Below are 19,189 nucleotides of genomic sequence, written 5' to 3'. Positions count from 1 at the left end.
TTGCCATTGCATTCCAGCCTGGGTGACAGAGCAGAGACTCCTCTCAAAAAAAAATAATAATAAATTGTTCAAAAGAAATAGCGTAACCAAACTTTAGCAACGCTAAGGGTTTAGCTTTCTCCAGAGAAATGATCTAGAATATAAAGGTAGGGAAACAGAATTGTAGCCCTACCCTTAACAAGGGTAAGATAAACATATTCGCTTTATCCAAAAATATCAGAGGCATCTCATTCTCAGTTACAGACAATATCTGTTTAAATTTAATCTTGAACAAATTGCTACTCCTCTGTTTATTTTACCATATCAAAGAGTAAAGTAACTGCTTATGAAACACAAGGGCTTTATTTATTTTTAAATTACTGTAGTGTAGTAGAGTCAATAACATGCCTCTTCTTTAAACATTATTTTTAATATTTGTTTATTTACAGAGCAGTCTTCTATATACAGAAAAATTGAGCGCAGAACAGAGTTCCTATATTATACCCCCTCCCACACACAGTATCCCTTATCATTAAATCTTACACTACTGTGGTATATTTGTTATAATTAATGAACTGATAGGGATATGTTATTATTAACTAAAATCCTACTTTGTTTAGATTTCCTTAGTTCTTACCCCTGTCCTTTCGGTGTTCCGGGATCCCCCCAGGATGCATATCCTATTTAGTCATTATGTCTCCTTAGGCTCCTCTTTGCTGTGACAGTTTTTTCAGATTTTCCTTGTTTTTGATCATCTTGACAGTTTTGAGAAGTACTGGTCAGAAACGTAGAGTGTTACCCAGCTGGGATTTGTTTGATGTTTTTCTCATGATTAGCCTGGGGCTATGGGTTTTTGGGAGGAAAAATCGCAGTTTACTCTGTGATCTCCATCATGGAGTAACACATCTTATCAAGATTACAGACTAGCAACATGATTAATCACTGTTGATGTTGACATTCTCAACCCCTTCAAAGAGTAAAGCTACTTACAACCGGGTGTGGTGGCGCACGCCTGTAATCCCAGCACTTTGAGGGGCTGAGGCGGGCAGATCACGAGGTCAGGTGATCGAGACCATCCTAGCTAACACGGTGAAACCCTGTCTCTACTAAAAATACAAAATTAGCTGGGCGTGGTGGCGCACACCTGTAGTCCTAGCTACTTGAGAGGCTGAGGCAGGAGAATTGCTTGAACCTGGGAGGCGAAGGTTGCAGTGAGCCTAAATCGCGCCACTGCACTACAGCCTGGGTGACAGGGTGAGACTGTATCTCAAAAAAAAAAAAAAAAAGAAAAAGAAAAAAACAGTAAAGCTACTGAAATGTGATTATACAATGACCTAAGGATTATTTCCTGTATAATAGACCATGTGCAGTTATATTATACATAAATCCTATTAATTTTAAGCATTTTGATTAGCATGTTTACTTTTGCTTATCCTGAAGTAGTGTTTGTCAAGTTTTTCTGCGGAGACATCGCTAACCCCTCCCAGCCCTATTTCCATACTGTGCTCTTTGGAAAGAGGCCCCTATGTGCAGTCTACATATAAAGAAGCTGTGCTCCCCTCCTTTACGGTGGAATATCTATATTGTTTATTTGGTATTCTTCTGCCTGAGAGATTTATCTCATCTTTCCATTTATTATTTTATTCAGTCATTTATGTCAGTATGGACTCATGGATGTTGATTATATACTTTGGGTTATAATTCAATACACTTCATTTTGTTGCTTGGGTTGTTCTAGCTTTGGCCATTGGGTTCCTATCTCTTTTGAAGTATTATTCAAAGAGGAATCTTTGTTTCTTGTGTTCATACTAACAGGGAGAGTTCTGTATTGTGGGACTGTCCTTCAGGGTGACCCTGACTGGTCTGCTAAGGTGAGCTGCTTTTCTGGAGGTAGGGAACCCACTCTTCATACCTCTCAGCTTGCAGGACTTGGAGCCAAGTCTACCCAGGGAATGAATGATTCATGAGACCCAAATTAGAGAATATACAGAAATATAAAGTAATAATGCTCATTTTGGGTAAAGGTTATGGGGCCTGTAGTCATGAGTACACAAGAATATTTCATTTAATTCTACATTTAACAAGTATTTACTGAGTGCCTAATGTGTGCTGGGCACTGTTGCAGGCACCGTAACGACATACATTCTCTGCCTTCCTAAGCATACCTTCTAGTTGGGGAGAATGACCATAACACAAGTAGATAGTTGAAGTAGGGAGAAATGCTGTGGAGAAAAATAAAGTAGGGTAAATGGCTTAAGTGTAGCAGGGGGTGAGGTCATGTGGTGCTCTTTAGAGAGTGACAGGGAAGGGATCTCTGAGGGAGTGAATTTAAGCAGGAATGAGGTAGAGAAATGAGCCCCCTGGGTATCTGGGGGAAAAGGCTTCTGGGCAGAAGGAAGGGCAAGTGCAGAGGTCTTGAAACTAATGGCTAAAATGAACCTCCGGGATTTCATGTGGATTTAAATCTTCCATGCTATCCTGATTTTGCCATTAACATGAATTATTAAAAGGAATTCATGAACAGACTGTGATTGCTTACCCAGGATTGGTTGCTAGAGTACCAACTAACCTAACATCCAGCTCCCATTTGGATGGGGTTTCCTGAGAGGAGAGGACTGTTCTACATTTGTGAACCATAGAGAAGAAGATGTGCACAGTATCGACTGACTATGTCTTTGATGTATCATACTTCTTCCTAGGAGGAAGAGGAAACTGTTACTGAAAGCCAGCTAAAAGGCCAGGCAGCAACTTGTCTCCTAAGATGTAGCTAGAAATAAAAGCTGCTTGAGTGGTTTTCAGATGTCTTAATTTTCATAATTGTTTCCACATTCTGGGCTGGCTGGACGTTTTTTCAGGGAAGCAAGTTTGGAAGAGTCTAAATGAAAGCTTTGCTCATGAAGTTTTCATTTGGATTCCACATATAGACTTTCTAAACCATCATTTTATGAAGTCTTAAATTACTGAAGTTTGAAGTTGTGGTAATTGCTCCAAAGTTTAGCATCTTTTGTTTCTAGGTTAGAACTATCAAACCCTCTAAACCTTTAGTAGAAAAACAAACAAACAAAAAACAGCTTGGGATTTGACAGAAGTAAAGTTTAGCAGTGTTAACCTGGTCCTGAAATTGACCATATTGTATCCTACTTACCATAAAAATTGAAAACATACTTTCAGAAAAGTATCTTTTCTATCCTTCTCAGGGTTATTTAAGAAAAAAAAGAAAAGGCCAAAGGCTATTTAGAATGGCCCCAGTTTTTTATAGTATGGGGCAGTCTTTTAACGTGATTTGATCAGATCATTCTATTTTGGTAACTCTGTAACTATTGTATGTATAAATATAGTTCTTGGTTCTGTCTGGCATTTCACATGCCTGTGGAGAGAAAGCAGTGTTGCAGATAAGAATGCAGGCTGTACAACGAGGCTGCCTGAATAGAATCTCTAGCTGTGGGACTTTAGACAAGGGTGCTTCAGTTTTCTCAACTGTAAAATGAGTGTAGTAACTACATCATTGTTGGGAGGATTCCATGAGATAATTTATGTAAAATGCTTAATTCAGCACCTGGCACAGAATAAGCACTCAAATATTAATAATGAAAAATAGTAATAATAATGTAGAGATATTAAGTAGTATACCTGAGAACACTTAGTTAATAGGTGACAGAGCTCACTAATTGTCATGTTTAGTGATTGATGTGTAAGTCCACAAAGGCACTTCACAGAAACTTTTCATTTTAGATATGGAAAAAGATAGCATAGGGCAGAGATTCATTCATTCATTCAACACATACTGATGCTCCAGAGGTGAGCATAATAAGCAAGTTCCCTGCTCTGCTGGAGTAGAATTGTCTAGGGGTGGGAGATGAACAATACATGCTTAAACACAAAAGAAAATATTGGGTCACAGGCAACTGGGTAGCTCTGATGGAGGTAAACCAGGACTTTCTGAGAATGAGAGCTGCGGAGCTATCTTGAATTGGTCAGACAAGGTATCTTTGTGGAGGGGACATTTAGGCTAGGACTGAAGTAACTTATTAATTTGTTGAAAATTACAGAATCATGTTTTAATGGTTAAGAGAGGCCAGGAGATAATGAATCAGTCATTTGTTATAAGCTTGCTAAAAGGTTTTGGTAATTTCTAGCTAAGACAATATGGTGATCTGTAGATAGTATGTTATGTACTGGGGAGATCTGTGGTGATAGCATTAGGAAATGTTTTATAGGAGAATTGGTGAAAGCTATGCCCTGGTGTGGTCAGGGTTTAGCAAGCCAAGTTTTGGTTTATGTGAAGATTAAGTAGAAAACTATTTTATTTTTGTTGTCACCTAAAAACCCTAAAGTATGCTGTGCTGGTAAGAATAGACTGACCGTATGCAAATCTTTGAAGCATTTCCTTTAAACATTAGTTTTGATTTTTCAAAGCCATAATTGTAGAAGAAAGATAGAATACATTAAGTAGAATATATGCTCCTGATTAAAAGTCTTCATTTACTTATTACAGAAAATGTAGTAGATGAAAAAAAAAATTGGAAAGAATTTTTAGTTTGTTTTTTTTTGTTTTTTTTTTTGAGACGGAGTTTCGCTCATGTTACCCAGGCTGGAGTGCAATGGCGCGATCTCGGCTCACCGCAACCTCCGCCTCCTGGGTTCAGGCAATTCTCCTGCCTCAGCCTCCTGAGTAGCTGGGATTACAGGCACACGCCACCATGCCCAGCTAATTTTTTGTATTTTTAGTAGAGACGGGGTTTCACCGTGTTGACCAGAATGGTCTAGATCTCTTGACCTCGTGATCCACCCGCCTCGGCCTCCCAAAGTGCTGGGATTACAGGCGTGAGCCACCGCGCCCGGCGGAAAGAATTTTTAAAAAATGACTCACAGTTCCACCATTCTTAACTATTCACGTTTCGAGATTTTTTTCATTATCTTTTTCTATATCATTTAAAATAGTTAACACACACATAAATTTTTATATGTGTATTATATATTAAAGTAATGACGCATATGTCATTTAATATAGTTAACACACACAAATTTTTGTATGTGTATTGTATATTAAAGTAATGACATGGGCCTTTTCTTATATTATTGCAGCTTCATAATGAGTATGTATTTTATGGACTGCATAGAATTCCATTCTGTGGAATCTTTTTCACCAATTTCCTATATGAAGTTTTTTGCTCTCATTCCCTGTTTCTCCCAAAAGTAGGATCTGGAGCCAAGGTACAGCACTGCTTAGTGGGACTTCTGGATAATCATAGTTTTTCTGTGATAACTTTGTAAGACAAAATTGCTTCTCAGTCTCAGGGCAATTTTTGCTCAAAACACGTCTTAAACCGTTTTGGTTTTGACAAGAGACAGTTGAATTGGGAAATTTTTGAAGTAAAAATCATTGAGGTTTTAGTGCTTGATATAATTAAAAATTTGACCAAACAGAAGAAATAAAACTAAAATTTTAAGATCCCTTGAAAATAAAATTAGGAAAATTTGAGCAGTATTATTGTAGTGTCTTAATTCCAGTGTCTTTGTGACATGTTCATCTTTATATTTTTAATAAATTAGTCAAGGATAATCTGAATTTTAAAATTAGAAATGTGTTTCTTTTAGATATATAGAGCATGTAACAGTAAAATACATACATTATTTTTGATTAGAAAAGACACATAATAATTGTATTATTAAAATTTCCCATGTAGTGTCTTAGTCTGTTCCTGTTGTAATAACAAAAGTACTTTAGATAATTAATAAATAAACAGAAATTTATTGCTCACTTTTCTGGAAGCTGGGAGATGCAAGATCAAAGCATCAGCAGATTTGGTGTCTGGTGAAGGCCTGGTCTCTGCTTCCAGAAGGGGCGCAAATGCTGTGTCCTTGAATGGTAGTGTTGCAAAAAGAGTCTCACAAGTTCTCTCAGGCCTCTTTCAACATGGTGAAAGCTGTATTTCTCTTTAAATATTTAAATTGAATTTCACTAGATTAGTAACTTTATATTTAACTCTCATATGCTGCTGGTAGAGTTAAAAATATGATCTCTCAGGCCAGGTGCAGTGGCTCACACCTGTTATCTTAGCACTCTGGGAAGCTGAGATGGGCAGATCACCTGACATCAGGAGTTTGAGACCAGCCTGGCCAACATGGTGAAACCTCATCTCTACCAGAAACACAAAAATTAGTCGGGTGTGGTGGCACATACCAGTAGTTCCAGCTACTCGGGAGGCTGAGGCAGGAGAATCGCTTGAATCCAGGAGGCAGAGGTTGCACCACTGCACTCCAGCCTGGGTGAGCAACAGAACAAGACTCCATCTTAAAAAACAAACAAACAACAACGACAACAAAAAGATATCTCTTAAGTGCAGTTTGACAAGATGTATCAGAAACCCTTAAATAGATTTATATCCTTTACTTCAATTTGAAATCTACGGGTTATTCCTAAAGAAATAATTGGCCAGGTATATAGAGATTAATGCACAAGAATGCAGCCTTGCTTATAAAAGTGAAATATAGGACACAACCCTAATGTCCAGTATTTAGGATTAGTTAAGTAAGGTGTGGTCTATTCCTATAGTAGAATACTGTGAAGCTATTAAAATTATACTTTCTGTATTTTTAATTTGGTAAAATTATGATATAGTATAAATTATGATATTTTATGAATTTATTTGATATTTACAGTTAAATATTGGTGACTGTCTGCCAAAGAGAGTAATTTTTATGTTGTCATTATGAAAATCGAGTCTTCCTTTCTTGTAATTGAAAGATACTGGAACCATTGTCTACTGTCATTGTCTTTTCTTGTAATTGAAAACCGTTTGTCTTTCTTGTAATTGAAAGACCCTGGAACCATTTGAGACTACTCCCAGTTTTGTTTTTTAAGCTTATAAAATGATATTTACCTCCCATTTGCTGTGGCAGAAAAGCAGTATCTAATTCATGTAAAAGTATTATTATACCATTAAGATATAAATTAAAAAGAAGACTGGGATGTATTTCTATTTTGTACAACTTAATATTATTATCTGGTCTCCTTGATTCTGGTTGTGGGATTAGATTTTAGAATTTCTGGGAACTTTAAAACCTGGGGACTTCTACTTAGCTTTTACTGTCACAGCCACTTCGTTCACCCCTAGAGGGCTGCTCAGTCTCTGGGCTGACTGAAGCTCTGCTTCTCCAGAGAATAAGTTGCAGCCTCATTCTCAGTGAGGGAGCAGATGGTCATTCTTCCCAGAAGCTAGAATCCTGGCCTTAAACCCAATCTTCTTCCATAGGACCCTTCATGACTGTGACCATGTCACTGTGAGGCAGAATACTTGGTTTTCCCCACCACATGTAGACAGATGGGCATCTGTGGGGCCTCTGCCCAGCCCCTCCTTGGCCAGGATCCCCCACTTTTGGGATTCAAGAGATCTTTTACTGAGAGGATTAGTGTCTTCCCTGTCTACCTGATATCCCAGTTTGGGGTCTTCTTTCAGAAAAGTGTCCCAAGGACATGCCCTCACTTAGTAGGTATGTTCTTACATTGAGTTGGAGATCTGCCCCAATTCCAAATCTCAGTCTTGCCTATGGAGGCCCGATCCTCCACCAGCTGCCGTGTTGAGCAAGTTCACATTGGTACAGTTTGGGTTAGGAGACTATACGGAAGAAGTGAACAGAAGGTAAAGGAAGGGGATATTGGAACCAAAGTCTCCATCCCTGCATCATATGCTTAATAGATGAATATCAGAGTTGTCTCTTAAGGAGGATCAGGAGTGAAATCAGAAGTCGTGGACGATTGGTCTCTTGGAGAATCCATTTGGTTATGTGAATGGTAATTCAACTCCCATTGCCTTGGAAAGAATGTACCTGGAATTACCAACCTCCCCTTGATCAATGAACATATCCATAAACAAGAAATAAACTGGGAGCCAGGAGGAAGCATTGACATAATGTGTTGTAACTGTTACCAGTGCAGAGTGGATATTGCAGGGCTCAGCACATTTGCCCTGTTGAAGCCTCCATGAGCATTCATTCATTCAGCCAGCCAGCCAGCCAGTCAACAATTACTGGTTTTAATGGTGAACAAAATAGAGATGCACCCTCCTAACCTGAGCAGCCCAGCATGGGAAACAATGAAAATGTGAGCTAAATGCTGTGGTAGGAGGTCAGAGGCTGGGTCCTGGAGCAAGGGACATTTGCACTGAGACCTTAAGTGATTGATGGGAGTTGCCAGAAGGGGCTTAGAAATAGCAATGATGATTTAGTGACTCATTTTACAAATGATATTTGTTTCTTCTTTAAATTTCTTTCTAGGATGTTCACTTCTTCTCCACAATGAATGAGTGTCACTATGATAAGCACATGGACTTTTTTTATAATAGGAGCAACACTGATACTGTCGATGAGTGGACAGGAACGAAGCTTGTGATTGTTTTGTGTGTTGGGACATTTTTCTGCCTGTTTATTTTTTTTTCTAATTCTCTGGTCATTGCAGCAGTGATCAAAAACAGAAAGTTTCATTTCCCCTTCTACTACCTGTTGGCTAACTTAGCTGCTGCAGATTTCTTCGCTGGAATTGCCTATGTATTCCTGATGTTTAACACAGGCCCAGTTTCAAAAACTTTGACTGTCAACCGCTGGTTTCTCCGCCAGGGGCTTCTGGATACTAGCTTGACTGCCTCCCTGACCAACTTACTGGTTATTGCCGTGGAGAGGCACATGTCAATCATGAGGATGCGGGTCCACAGCAACCTGACCAAAAAGAGGGTGACGCTGCTCATATTGCTTGTCTGGGCCATTGCCATTTTTATGGGGGCAGTCCCCACACTGGGCTGGAATTGCCTCTGCAACATCTCTGCCTGCTCTTCCCTGGCCCCCATTTACAGCAGGAGTTATCTTGTTTTCTGGACGGTGTCCAACCTCATGGCCTTCTTCATCATGGTTGTGGTGTATCTACGGATCTACATGTACGTCAAGAGGAAAACCAACGTCTTGTCTCCGCATACAAGTGGGTCCATCAGCCGCCGGAGGACACCCATGAAGCTAATGAAGACAGTGATGACTGTCTTAGGTAGGTAAGAGGAACCAAGCAAGCCATCATTCCTGTTCATTCAGCAAATCTTTACTGAGCATCTGCGATGTACCACGCACTTACTAGGCAGTAAGAATGCAGCAGTGAACAAGAGGAAACATAAATCGTGACCCATCTGGAACTTACACTCTAATAAGGAAAGACAAAATAAGTATTCTAATGGGGATAAACAAAATAAGTAAAATAAGATGAGTCTCCTATGGAAAAATGAATAAGGTAAGGAAGGAAAAATAAAGCAGGGAAGGGAGCTGAGGAGTGCTAAGCAAAGCAGGTATTGTTAGCCCTTTAAAAAGTGTTGTGAGGGATGCCTGGAACATGATTTTTGGGCAGAGTTGTGAAGGCAGTCAGGGAGCGAACCATACTGGTGTCTGGGGAAGGGTGTTCCAGGTAGGAGAAGTGGTAAGCACAGGAGCCCTGACCAGCACGGATGCCACTGTGGCTGCATGGAGTGAGCAGGGGGAATAGGGGAAGATGAGGTCAGGGAGCTGATGAGGTAGGGGGTGGGCTGCTCAGATAATGGTAGGGTCATGTGGTTATAAGGACTTCAGCTTTTTTCTTTTCTTTTCTTTTCCTTTTTTTTTTTGAGGCTAAGTCTCACTCTGTCTCCCAGGCTGGAGTACGGTGGCATGATCTCAGCTCACTGCAACCTCCACCTCCCAGGTTCAAGCAGTTCTCCTGCCCCAGCCTCCTGAGTAGCAGGGCTTACAGGCACGTGCCACCACACTGGCCAATTTTTGTATTTTTAGTAGAGACAGGGTCTCTCCATGTTGACCAGGCTGTTCTCTAAGTGAGATGAGAAGTAATGGGAAGGTTTTAAACAAGGGACATGGTCTGACTTATATTTTAATGGTATCTTCCTGGCTGCTGTTTTAAGAAACTGCAAAAACAGGAAAATTGTTTAACCTACTTATGCCTAGTATTCCACTATTGGAACACTAAGCTTGTGGGGGTTGTTTGTATCCTACTGCTCAAGGTCATCACCAAGTTTTGATTTTTCACAAAAAAATTTGCAAGCTCTGGCATAAATGGATTAGTAGAGTGTTTCAGTACTTGGGAGAGATCACCATGGCCAGAAGGTAGTTGAAGGGGATGGTCAAATTCTGGATTTCTTTTTTTTTTTGAGACTGGGCCTGGCTCTATCATCCAGTATATAGTGCAGTGGCACGATCTCAGCTCACTGCAACCTCCGCCTCCTGGGCCCAAACAATCCTTCTACCTCAGCCTCCCAAGTATCTGGGACTATAGGCCCATGCCACCAGGCCTGGCTAATTTTTGTAGAAACAGGATTTCACCATGTTGCCCAGGCTGGTCTTGAACTCCTGAGCTCAAGCCATCTGCCTGCCTTGGCCTCCCACAATACTAGGATTATAGGTGTGAGCCACTGCCCCTGGCCAGATTCTGGATATTTTTAAAAGGATTTACTGATGGATAGGTAGAAGGGAAGATAAGAGGTGGAGATGAAAGTCGGGAATGTCATTAACCAAGATGGGGAAGACTAAAGAGGAAGAGGTTTGAGGGGAAGATCAGGAGTTTGGTTTTGGACAAGATAAATTTAGGATCCTATTAAGACACCTAAGGGGGGCATGCCAATCCTATTGAGTGGGCAGCTGGATGTATGAATCAGGAATTCAAGATTTAGGTCTGGGCTGGAGATGTACATTTGATAGTCCTGGAGGGAGAAATGGTATTTTAAATCACAGGACTGTATGAACTCACCATGAACATGAATGTGGATATGAAGGAGAAGAGGACCAAGGAAGGAGCATCAGGGCAGGCACTGCAATGTAAGGAGGTCAGGAGGCAAGGGGCAGCCAGCAGAGGAGCCCTAGAAGGAATGGAAAACCCAGGAGACTCTGGGGAACTAGAAGCAAGAGAAGAAGGCAGTCGAGGAGAGGAAGCATTAGCAGTGTTGGTACCCCTGAGAGGTGGCATGAAACCAGGTGTTGCTGGCCTTAGCAAAGTGGTGGACTTGTGCTGATCTTGAGATGGTGAAATTTGGTGTAGCTAAGAGCCTAACTGGAGTAAAATTAAGAAAGAAAGGGAGAGCCTGGGCAACATGATGAAATCCCATCTCTACAAAAAATGCTAAAATTAGCTGGCTGTGGTGGTGCATACCTGTAGTCCCAGCTGCTTGGGTGACTGAGGTGGGAGAATCGCTTGAACCCGGGAGGTTGAGGTTGAGTGAGCTATGATCGCACCACTGCACTCCAACCTGGATGACAGAGAAAGAGCCTGAAAAACAAAAACAAAAAAATAAGAAAGGGAGGAGAGAAAGGCTATGAGCTCTGTAAGAAGATATGTGGTTTGATAGAATTTTCCCTTTCTATTATTTTCCGAGGTAGGTGGCCTATTGCCCCACCTCCCCAGTGCTAATTATGGGCTACAGGTAGAATTTGTAATGTGTGGGCAAACAAGGACTTTTGTGGTTTCACAGACCTTGTCTTCTAAGGCAGAGAGGCCATTTCTCACTGTGTGTGGCTGCAGCAATGGGGACTGTTGCTGAGAGAGGTTCAGGAGCACACTTCTGTCCATTCCTGATGAGAAGGAATTATAAAATGAATTATCAGGCAGCAGTTCATAGTGGAGGATATATAGTGAGAGTGTGTGATGTGGTATAGAAACCCTCACAATGCCTCTAGATCCTGCTAGTAAGATTTGGAGGTCAGCAGACACAGAGTGTGATTGTTAAAATAATTTCAAACTGAGGATTTATTTAACAAATATTTATATGATGCTTAATATGTGCCAAGCATTGTCCTAAGTGTTTTCACAAACATTAACTTACTTAATTCTCATGGAAACCCTGCGAGGTCCGTGCTGCTATTATGCCCATTTACCAGATGAAGAAACTGAGAGTTTAAGCCATGTATCCAGTCACTCAGCTGTTAACCAAGACTCACTGTGCAGCTGGCCTCCAGGGTTCACATGTTTACCACCACACTCTGATTTATTGGACTTTTTACTGCCCATCTTTTTGTCCTGTCTTCTGCTTTGACACCATTGACACTTTAACAAGGAAATGGACAAGAACAAGAAAGAGAGGGTTCACATTAATCAGCATTTCCAGTCGAGCTGGAGAAGATATTGATGTTTTTGATAAAGAATGAACTTTGGTACTTACAGATAGTGTCAACGAACTGTGCTTCTGTCCCTGCTTAACTTTAGGCATAATCATTTGCTTGGCTATATATCTTAAGAAATTACCTGCCCACTTAAAGAGAAAACTTTCTTTTCTCATTGTATTATAATACAGCATACAGCATGGTATAGACACAGATTCCGAAAGCCTAGGTGGAGAAACTGGAGTCTTTGCAAGACAGTCATGGTCACAAGCTTCAGTTTTGTATGTAACTGTCTGCAATAGTTATACAAAGGGTTAAAAGAAAGGTGCTAGGAGGTTTTGGCAGGTGTGGTATTGGGTAAGAGTAAACCAGAATCAACAGTGAAATTGCCAAGTAGGAAAAGAGAAATCATGCAATTGAGATGAGACAACATTGGGGAATTGGTTAATGGAAGGAAGACAGTTTGGTGTCAGTGACCTAGGGAGATTCCTTAGTGGTAAGACAGAGGAACCTGGTGGAAGACAGGAAGTTCAGGGGCAAGGGAAATGAAACTCAAGAGCTAGGTGGTATCAGGCTTAAGACTTCTAGCTCCTGATTTCTCTGGGTAACAGAGAAATTTGGGTTTTACCCCCAATTCTTTCATTTTCTACAAGGATGATCTGAAGCGCATCAGCTAATCTTTTCTTGGTTAGAATTCCTTATCAGGTGGCATAGGTCACCTTTAAGTTCTTTACAAGTTACAAAGTTCAATTATCCTATTATAACAGTAACCAAAGGTGGGAATGAAAAGGAAGAGCGGGGAGAGAGAGAGAAGGAGAGAGAGAGAGATAGAGAGAATATGAATCTTGTGGGACAGCAGCAAACACAGTTCTGTGGATCAAAGCACAGAGCCTCTTTCCATGACAGCAGCAACTATCACAGTATCTTACTAGGGAAAAAGCCCCCAGTTTCCTACCTACTACATATAGGAATTTAATTGCTGAAAGCAGCCATCTCCCAAATGATAGTTTATTAGAAAAATCAACAGTGCTGGCATTAACTGTCATATAATCACTGGTTCTGATCATGTGAAGATGAATAGCTTAATAGTCATGTCTTTAATAATTGCAAGATTTAAATATCTTTATGACAAAATGCTAAACCTTTCTATTTACTCCTTGATACTTATTTTGTAAGAAAGATTCAATTAAGATTAAATCTGGCCAGGTGTGGTGGCTTATGCCTGAAATCCCAGCACTTTGGGGAAGCTGAGGCAGGTGGATCACTTGAGGTCAGGAGTTTGAGACCAGTCTGGCCATCATGGTAAAACGCCATCTCTACTAAAAATACAAAAATTAGCTGGGCGTGGTGGTGGCCACCTGTAATTCCAGCTACTCAGGAACCTGAGGCAGGAGAATGGTTGAAGCTGGGAGGCGGATGTCACAGTGAGCCGAGATACCGCGCCTGTACTCCAGCCTGGGTGACAGAGTAAGATTCTGTATCAAAAAAAAAAAAAAAAAAAGATTAAATCCTAAAGTTTCTTACAAACACTCTTTTTTTTAAAAAATTTATTTATTTTACTTTAGGTGCATACTATATCTGGCATTTCTCTGCCTGTTATCCCTCCTCACCCTCCCCTCCCTCCCCACCCCCCACTGTCTCTCCCCTACCCACCCCAACTGCCACCAGTATGTGATGCTCCTCTCCCTGAGTCCATGTGTTCTCGTTGTTCAACACCCACCTATGAGTGAGAACATACAGTGGCAAACACTCTTCTTTTAAGTATTAGAAAGTCACTAAGTACATATTAACTGTCTATTAAACACATGGTTGCATGAATTCAGTGAGCTTAATCTCATTTCAGAAGAGGAAATGATGGACAGGGACTGTTGAGTATGGAGATGGCTTCTTAGTGGGCTAAGATGTAATCTGGAAGGATAGATAGGATTTGCATGGGCTGGAGGAAGACACATTCTAAGAGGGAGAAATGGCATACTCAGAAGTGTGATGGTAAAAACATTTAAAGCTTGTGCATTACCATGAGGAAGGCCCCACAGAGCACAGATACTTGCTGTGGTGCAGTGGAAAATAACTCACCTGTGAACTGGCAAAGCTTAGTTGGCTATCCTTCCAGGAGAGTAGATCAGATGACCTTTGTGTTCCTTTGCAGCTTTATGATTTTGGTTGAACACAAAAGCTAACAGAGCATAGGGATGCAGACTCTTTCCTTGAGGGTAGTGGTAGTAGTGATGGTGGTGATGTGAATTTTCAATCTGTGCATGATTGGAAAGGCATCTAGGCATCATGTTCCCATTTCAGCAGCCCGGAGGCAAAATGCTTGGTCACTTCTGAGTTAGAATATATGATGGGCCCTTTATGTAAAAAAAAGTTGCTTATTGAATGTTCTCATTGAAAAGACATTGGAGACATGCTTTTCAAAGAGCACCAAGGCCCTGCCTAAGAAAGGGTTTTGAAATCCTATTTGTCAACACACCTAATCAGCTACAGCAAACAAACACTCAAGAAACCCTACATGGAAACATCTCACTTATTGTCAAACAACACACCACGTGAGCTGTGCACACAGAAATGTTTTGTTGTTTCCCAGAAAACGGGCTGGACTTTATTTTGCAATGTCTTAAAGTACAAGAGAAAAGAAAGAGTGAAGGGATTTGCAAACCATTCTTTCGATCCTTCCATGAACCCTGCTGTCTTTTAGTGATGTTTTTCAAACTGTTAAGTTTTGATGCACTGATGAGATTGTAAGCAATACTTTTTTAAGTGACATAAAACAAGAAGAGAAAATGTCAGAGTACGTTGCATTTAACAGGTATCAGTACTGCTTTATAACCTTTCTTTGTGTGCCTGTGTGTGTGCTGGGTTGTGATATAAAATGTATTTCTTATCATTAGTTATTGTCAAGAACATTTGAAAAACCATGATCTTTAGGGTCAAGGCTTTTTTTTTCTGCCAGAAAGCACTGAACTCTTTTAAAATATAAAACCTTATCATTGTTAAGGGACTTAGAAAACAGACTTAGGGTTTGCGGTAATTAAAACTGGGAGCTGGTTGTTTTTCTTCTCACTTCTTCCTCCCTTCTCTCCACTTAGATTGATGCTAAATCATTCTTTTCCTTCTCTTAGGGGACAGAGGAAGGAGGCAAACTGGCAGTAAGCAAAGAAACAATAGCTCAAGTTCTCATGCTAGGAGGAAATTCATGAAAATTAAGTACCATAAAGAGCCTTGCTAGAGTACTAATAATAATCATACATGATGTTTCTGCAGTACTGTGACTTTTTCAGTGTTTTAATACACTGTTCTCTTTGGTCTCGTGGAAATCCTGCCAAGTAAGTAGTTAAGATATTATTATTTGATTTTCTTGCCACCCCCCTAGTTGTATCTTATACTCAAGCTATAATGAATTATTTACACTTCCCCATTTTCCCTCTCTAAGCCTTTGCAGATGTTAGGATACCTTTCTTCTAGTTCTGCCTGGGAAACTCCCACTCATCTTGTAAGACCTAACTCAAAGGTCTATCTTCTTTGAATCTCCCTTTGCTGTACTGGAGTAAATGTGATTACTGCCTCCCTTGGGTGGCCTGTCAGTCTTGTTCATACAACAGTCAATGCACTTTATTGTTTACATGCCTTTATTTTGCACTAGAGTGTACACGCTTTGGAAGTCAGGGACTGTACCTTATTTATTTTTCTGTCTTTGCCTATCTAACAGCTAGCACTCTCAGCTAGCACTCTGTCTGGCACACACTTGTTGAGATGGACTACAATGAATAAATGACGAAATTGAGGCTGAGGGGAAGGTAAGCGGCTTTTCAAATGCTGGAGCTAAAAGCAGAACCCAGGTTTCCTCACTTTCATCTTGGCCTTTGATGGCTCTGGCTGGGACATGCCTGTGAGATACACAAAGGCATGGGAATAGATGAGAATCATGTTTTTTAGGTTTTTTTTTTTTTTGAGACAGTCTCGCCCTGTCACCCAGGCTAGAGTGCAGTGGCGTGGATCTCAGCTTACTGCCATCTACACCGCCTGGGTTCAAGTGATACTTGTGCCTCAGTCTTCTGAATAGTTGGGATTATAGGTGTGTGCCACCACGCCCAGCTACTTTTCTTATGTTTTTAGTAGAGACAGAGTTTCACCATGTTGCCCAAGCTGGTCTCAAACTCCTGGCCTCAAATGATCTGCTCACCTTGGCCTCCCAAAGTGCTAGGATTACAGGCATGAACCACTGTGCCCAGCCATCGTTTTATTTTATAATTTTATAATATGAGAAGCTGAAGTCTCTGAAAGTTAAGTGATAGTATTATCCTGGGAAGGAGAAAAGATATTAGCATTTTTTGAATGCTTCTTATGATGAGATCAGTGTGTTCCATGCTTTTAGGATTTTATTTCGCTTAACCCTCATAACAACTCTATGCAGATCTGTTTTTAAGACAAGGAAATTCAAGTGGACTTAGCCTCTTACCCACAGACCCATATTGGTAAAATTATTAATAGTTAATATTCATTGTGGGCTGTACATGGTTCTGAGTAATTTACGTGTTTTATTTCACAGAATTCCCGACAACCCTTAAGGAAGGTTCTGTTATTACCAGATGAGGAAATTGGTAAAATTATTAATAGTTAATATTAATTGTGGGTTATATACGGTTCTGAGTAATTTACATGTTTTATTTCATTTAGTATTCATGACATCCCTTGAGTGAGGTTCTGTTATTACCAGATAAAGAAACCAAGGCCCACAAAGATTCAATGTCTTGCTCAAGGTTAGTAGCAGAGCTGAGATTCCAACCCTGGAGATTGGCCCACACTCTACTCTTCACGGTCAGTAATAGCCTTTTGTAAGTGATGGGGCTGGAATGATGTGGACCCAAATCGTGAGGATGATAACTTGTATCTCCCTGGGTTTCTATAAAGTTTATTTCTATAAAGTCACATGCTCTTTCAACATTTAGCTCTCCCTTGATCCAGATATTTTGCAGCATGGTAGTGACAGCTATGAAAGCATCTCCTGGAAAATGACAGCTGTATACTCTTTAAACTTTATGCTTATTAAAATCGTTGGTAAGAGTAGGGGCTTTGGAGTAAAGGGGGGAAATGGATTTAAATCCTAGCTTTGTCAAGTCCAGGTTGTGCACCCTTGAGCAATTCATCTAACTTATTTGTGCCTTAGTTTTCCCATCCGTAAGAAGGATAATATTCGTATCTTTGTCATGGTGAGGTTTTGAGGATTTAATGAGATAATTGACATAAAGCACCTAGCATAATGTTTGGTACATAGTAAGTACTAAGTAGATATTAGCTACTCTTCTTAGACCTCAGTTTGTCTCTAAAGAACCATGCTTTGTATTCAAGCAGAATGCCCTTTTATGTCCAAGTAATATTACCAAGTATCCTGGACACAGGCACTAGAAGCCTACTGTTGGTGCCATCATGATGGCAGATTTTATAAAATGGACAAGTAGCCAAGAGGAAGCTGACTGGGTGTGCTTTGCAGAGGCTGCCTTGACAGATGGCGAATGGTACCAGCTCTGTTACTGGAAACCCAGGACAGTCTGAACACATGGTCACAACAGAACTGAAAAGCTCTATGCTTGCCTCGCTAGTCACCATAAACCACCCTCTCCCCCGTGAAATTCTGTTAATGATTCCTGTCTCTGACAGATGATCTTTCCATTAATAATTCATTATACTGTTGCAACATTTATGAATAAAACACTGTAAATGAGACCCTGGCCACTAAACATTAGTTTGACAAGAGTCCTGTGATACAGCACCAACATCTTGTGTATAGAGCTATGTTATAAGACGGTCCTCATAAGAAACTCCCGATCTTGCTAACATCCTTCGAGAGTAGCTAGTTCCTCAGCTGCTATTACCATCTTTGCTAGGATTGGAAAGTTTGCCCTGTGACTGAAAAGAATTGTGATGAAAACACAGGGCCTTGGTATTGTTCATGGGCTTCATCGATGAACTGTTCTTGCTCCATTATAAAAGAGAGAAAGAAAAACGTACATGTGCATAAGTTCGTGAGGAATTCTGAAACATTTGTTTTCAGCTTCTGTGGCCTTGTAGTTGCTTCTACAACACAGAAGCCTGCTTTCAGTGTTTACTGCCTGCATGCCTTAGTAATCAAATATCTGTTAAAAAAAAAATAAACCAACAGTTAAAGCTTTGCCTTAAGAAATGCTGAGTGAAACAAACAGATTGTTGGCACACAGGGGCTCTCTTGTTTCTGTGCAGAGAGTCATATCAGATGGAGAACGATTCTTTTCAGAGTTAAGCCATCCAGGCACCAGTACTCAGTACATTGAGTCCAGGGGTGTTTGGACTTTTGTCTTGAAACAGCTAGTCTCAAGAACACCTTTGTCACAGATGATTCTCCTGTGTGCTTCATGGCATTGCTGCAAGGGCCTATGGGAGGGAGGTATTTGCTTTCAGGGCAGGCCGTCAGTGGGTAGGTGCAAATGTAGTTGCCACTCTGTTGCTGCCTCTACGCTGCTGTTTGACACATCCCCTCCTGTTCTGAGGGGGAATGTGGGGGCTGAGATGACCTCTATGTCTGAAACTAGAAGGAAAACAGCTTCAAATTAAAAAAGAAAATCCCTCATATGGCATTCCATGCCATCTTGACACCTCTTCCAACACCACATTTCCAGGAGTCTGTCTTCTTTCCTCTGTCTCTGCCATATGTAGCCATTTGTCACCTCAAGTCTGGCTCTTGGTTCTTTCTTTTTCCCCCATGCCACTGTTTCAGACACCACCCTTTGCAGTCAGTTCAGAAGTGCTTTTCCCAAATCAGTGTTCTTGTTTCCAATGTAACCACTGCCCTGCCCTCTTCCTTCTTCCACCTCCTCTGGTCTAGACCCCTTCAGTTCTGTTACACCAAATGCACTTGGCTTCTTTTATCCTCCTCTCATGCTCCCTTCTTCAGAACTTCTGTCTGGCTTTTCTTCTTTTCAGAAACCTGAAACCTTCCTCCTAGGCTGAAGCAAAAAATTATTGCATATTTTCTGAGTGCAAGGTACAGAAACATGTCTCAAATTTGACCTCTTTGAAAAGAAGGTTTGGAGAGAAGTTCCAGTACCCAACTACATCC

The 19,189-nt window shown here is 40.6% G+C and overlaps 1 protein-coding gene across 1 annotated transcript in view; it reads left to right on the top strand.

Moving 5' to 3' along the window:
* LPAR3 (lysophosphatidic acid receptor 3) overlaps positions 1–19,189 on the top strand; it is an 84,840-nt gene that overhangs the window by 18,201 nt on the left and 47,450 nt on the right. Inside the window, exon 2 of the mRNA XM_017499833.2 lies at positions 8,257–9,013. Within this exon, the coding sequence (XP_017355322.1) occupies positions 8,278–9,013 (736 nt within the window). The 5' untranslated portion in view covers positions 8,257–8,277. The remainder of the gene's footprint in view (positions 1–8,256; positions 9,014–19,189) is intronic.

Source organism: Cebus imitator, unplaced genomic scaffold (genome assembly GCF_001604975.1).
Source record: "Cebus imitator isolate Cc_AM_T3 unplaced genomic scaffold, Cebus_imitator-1.0 Scaffold261, whole genome shotgun sequence".
Lineage (NCBI taxonomy): Eukaryota > Metazoa > Chordata > Mammalia > Primates > Cebidae > Cebus > Cebus imitator.
The sequence above is the reverse complement of the archived record's forward strand: the minus strand, read 5'-3'. Positions and strand labels throughout refer to the sequence as shown.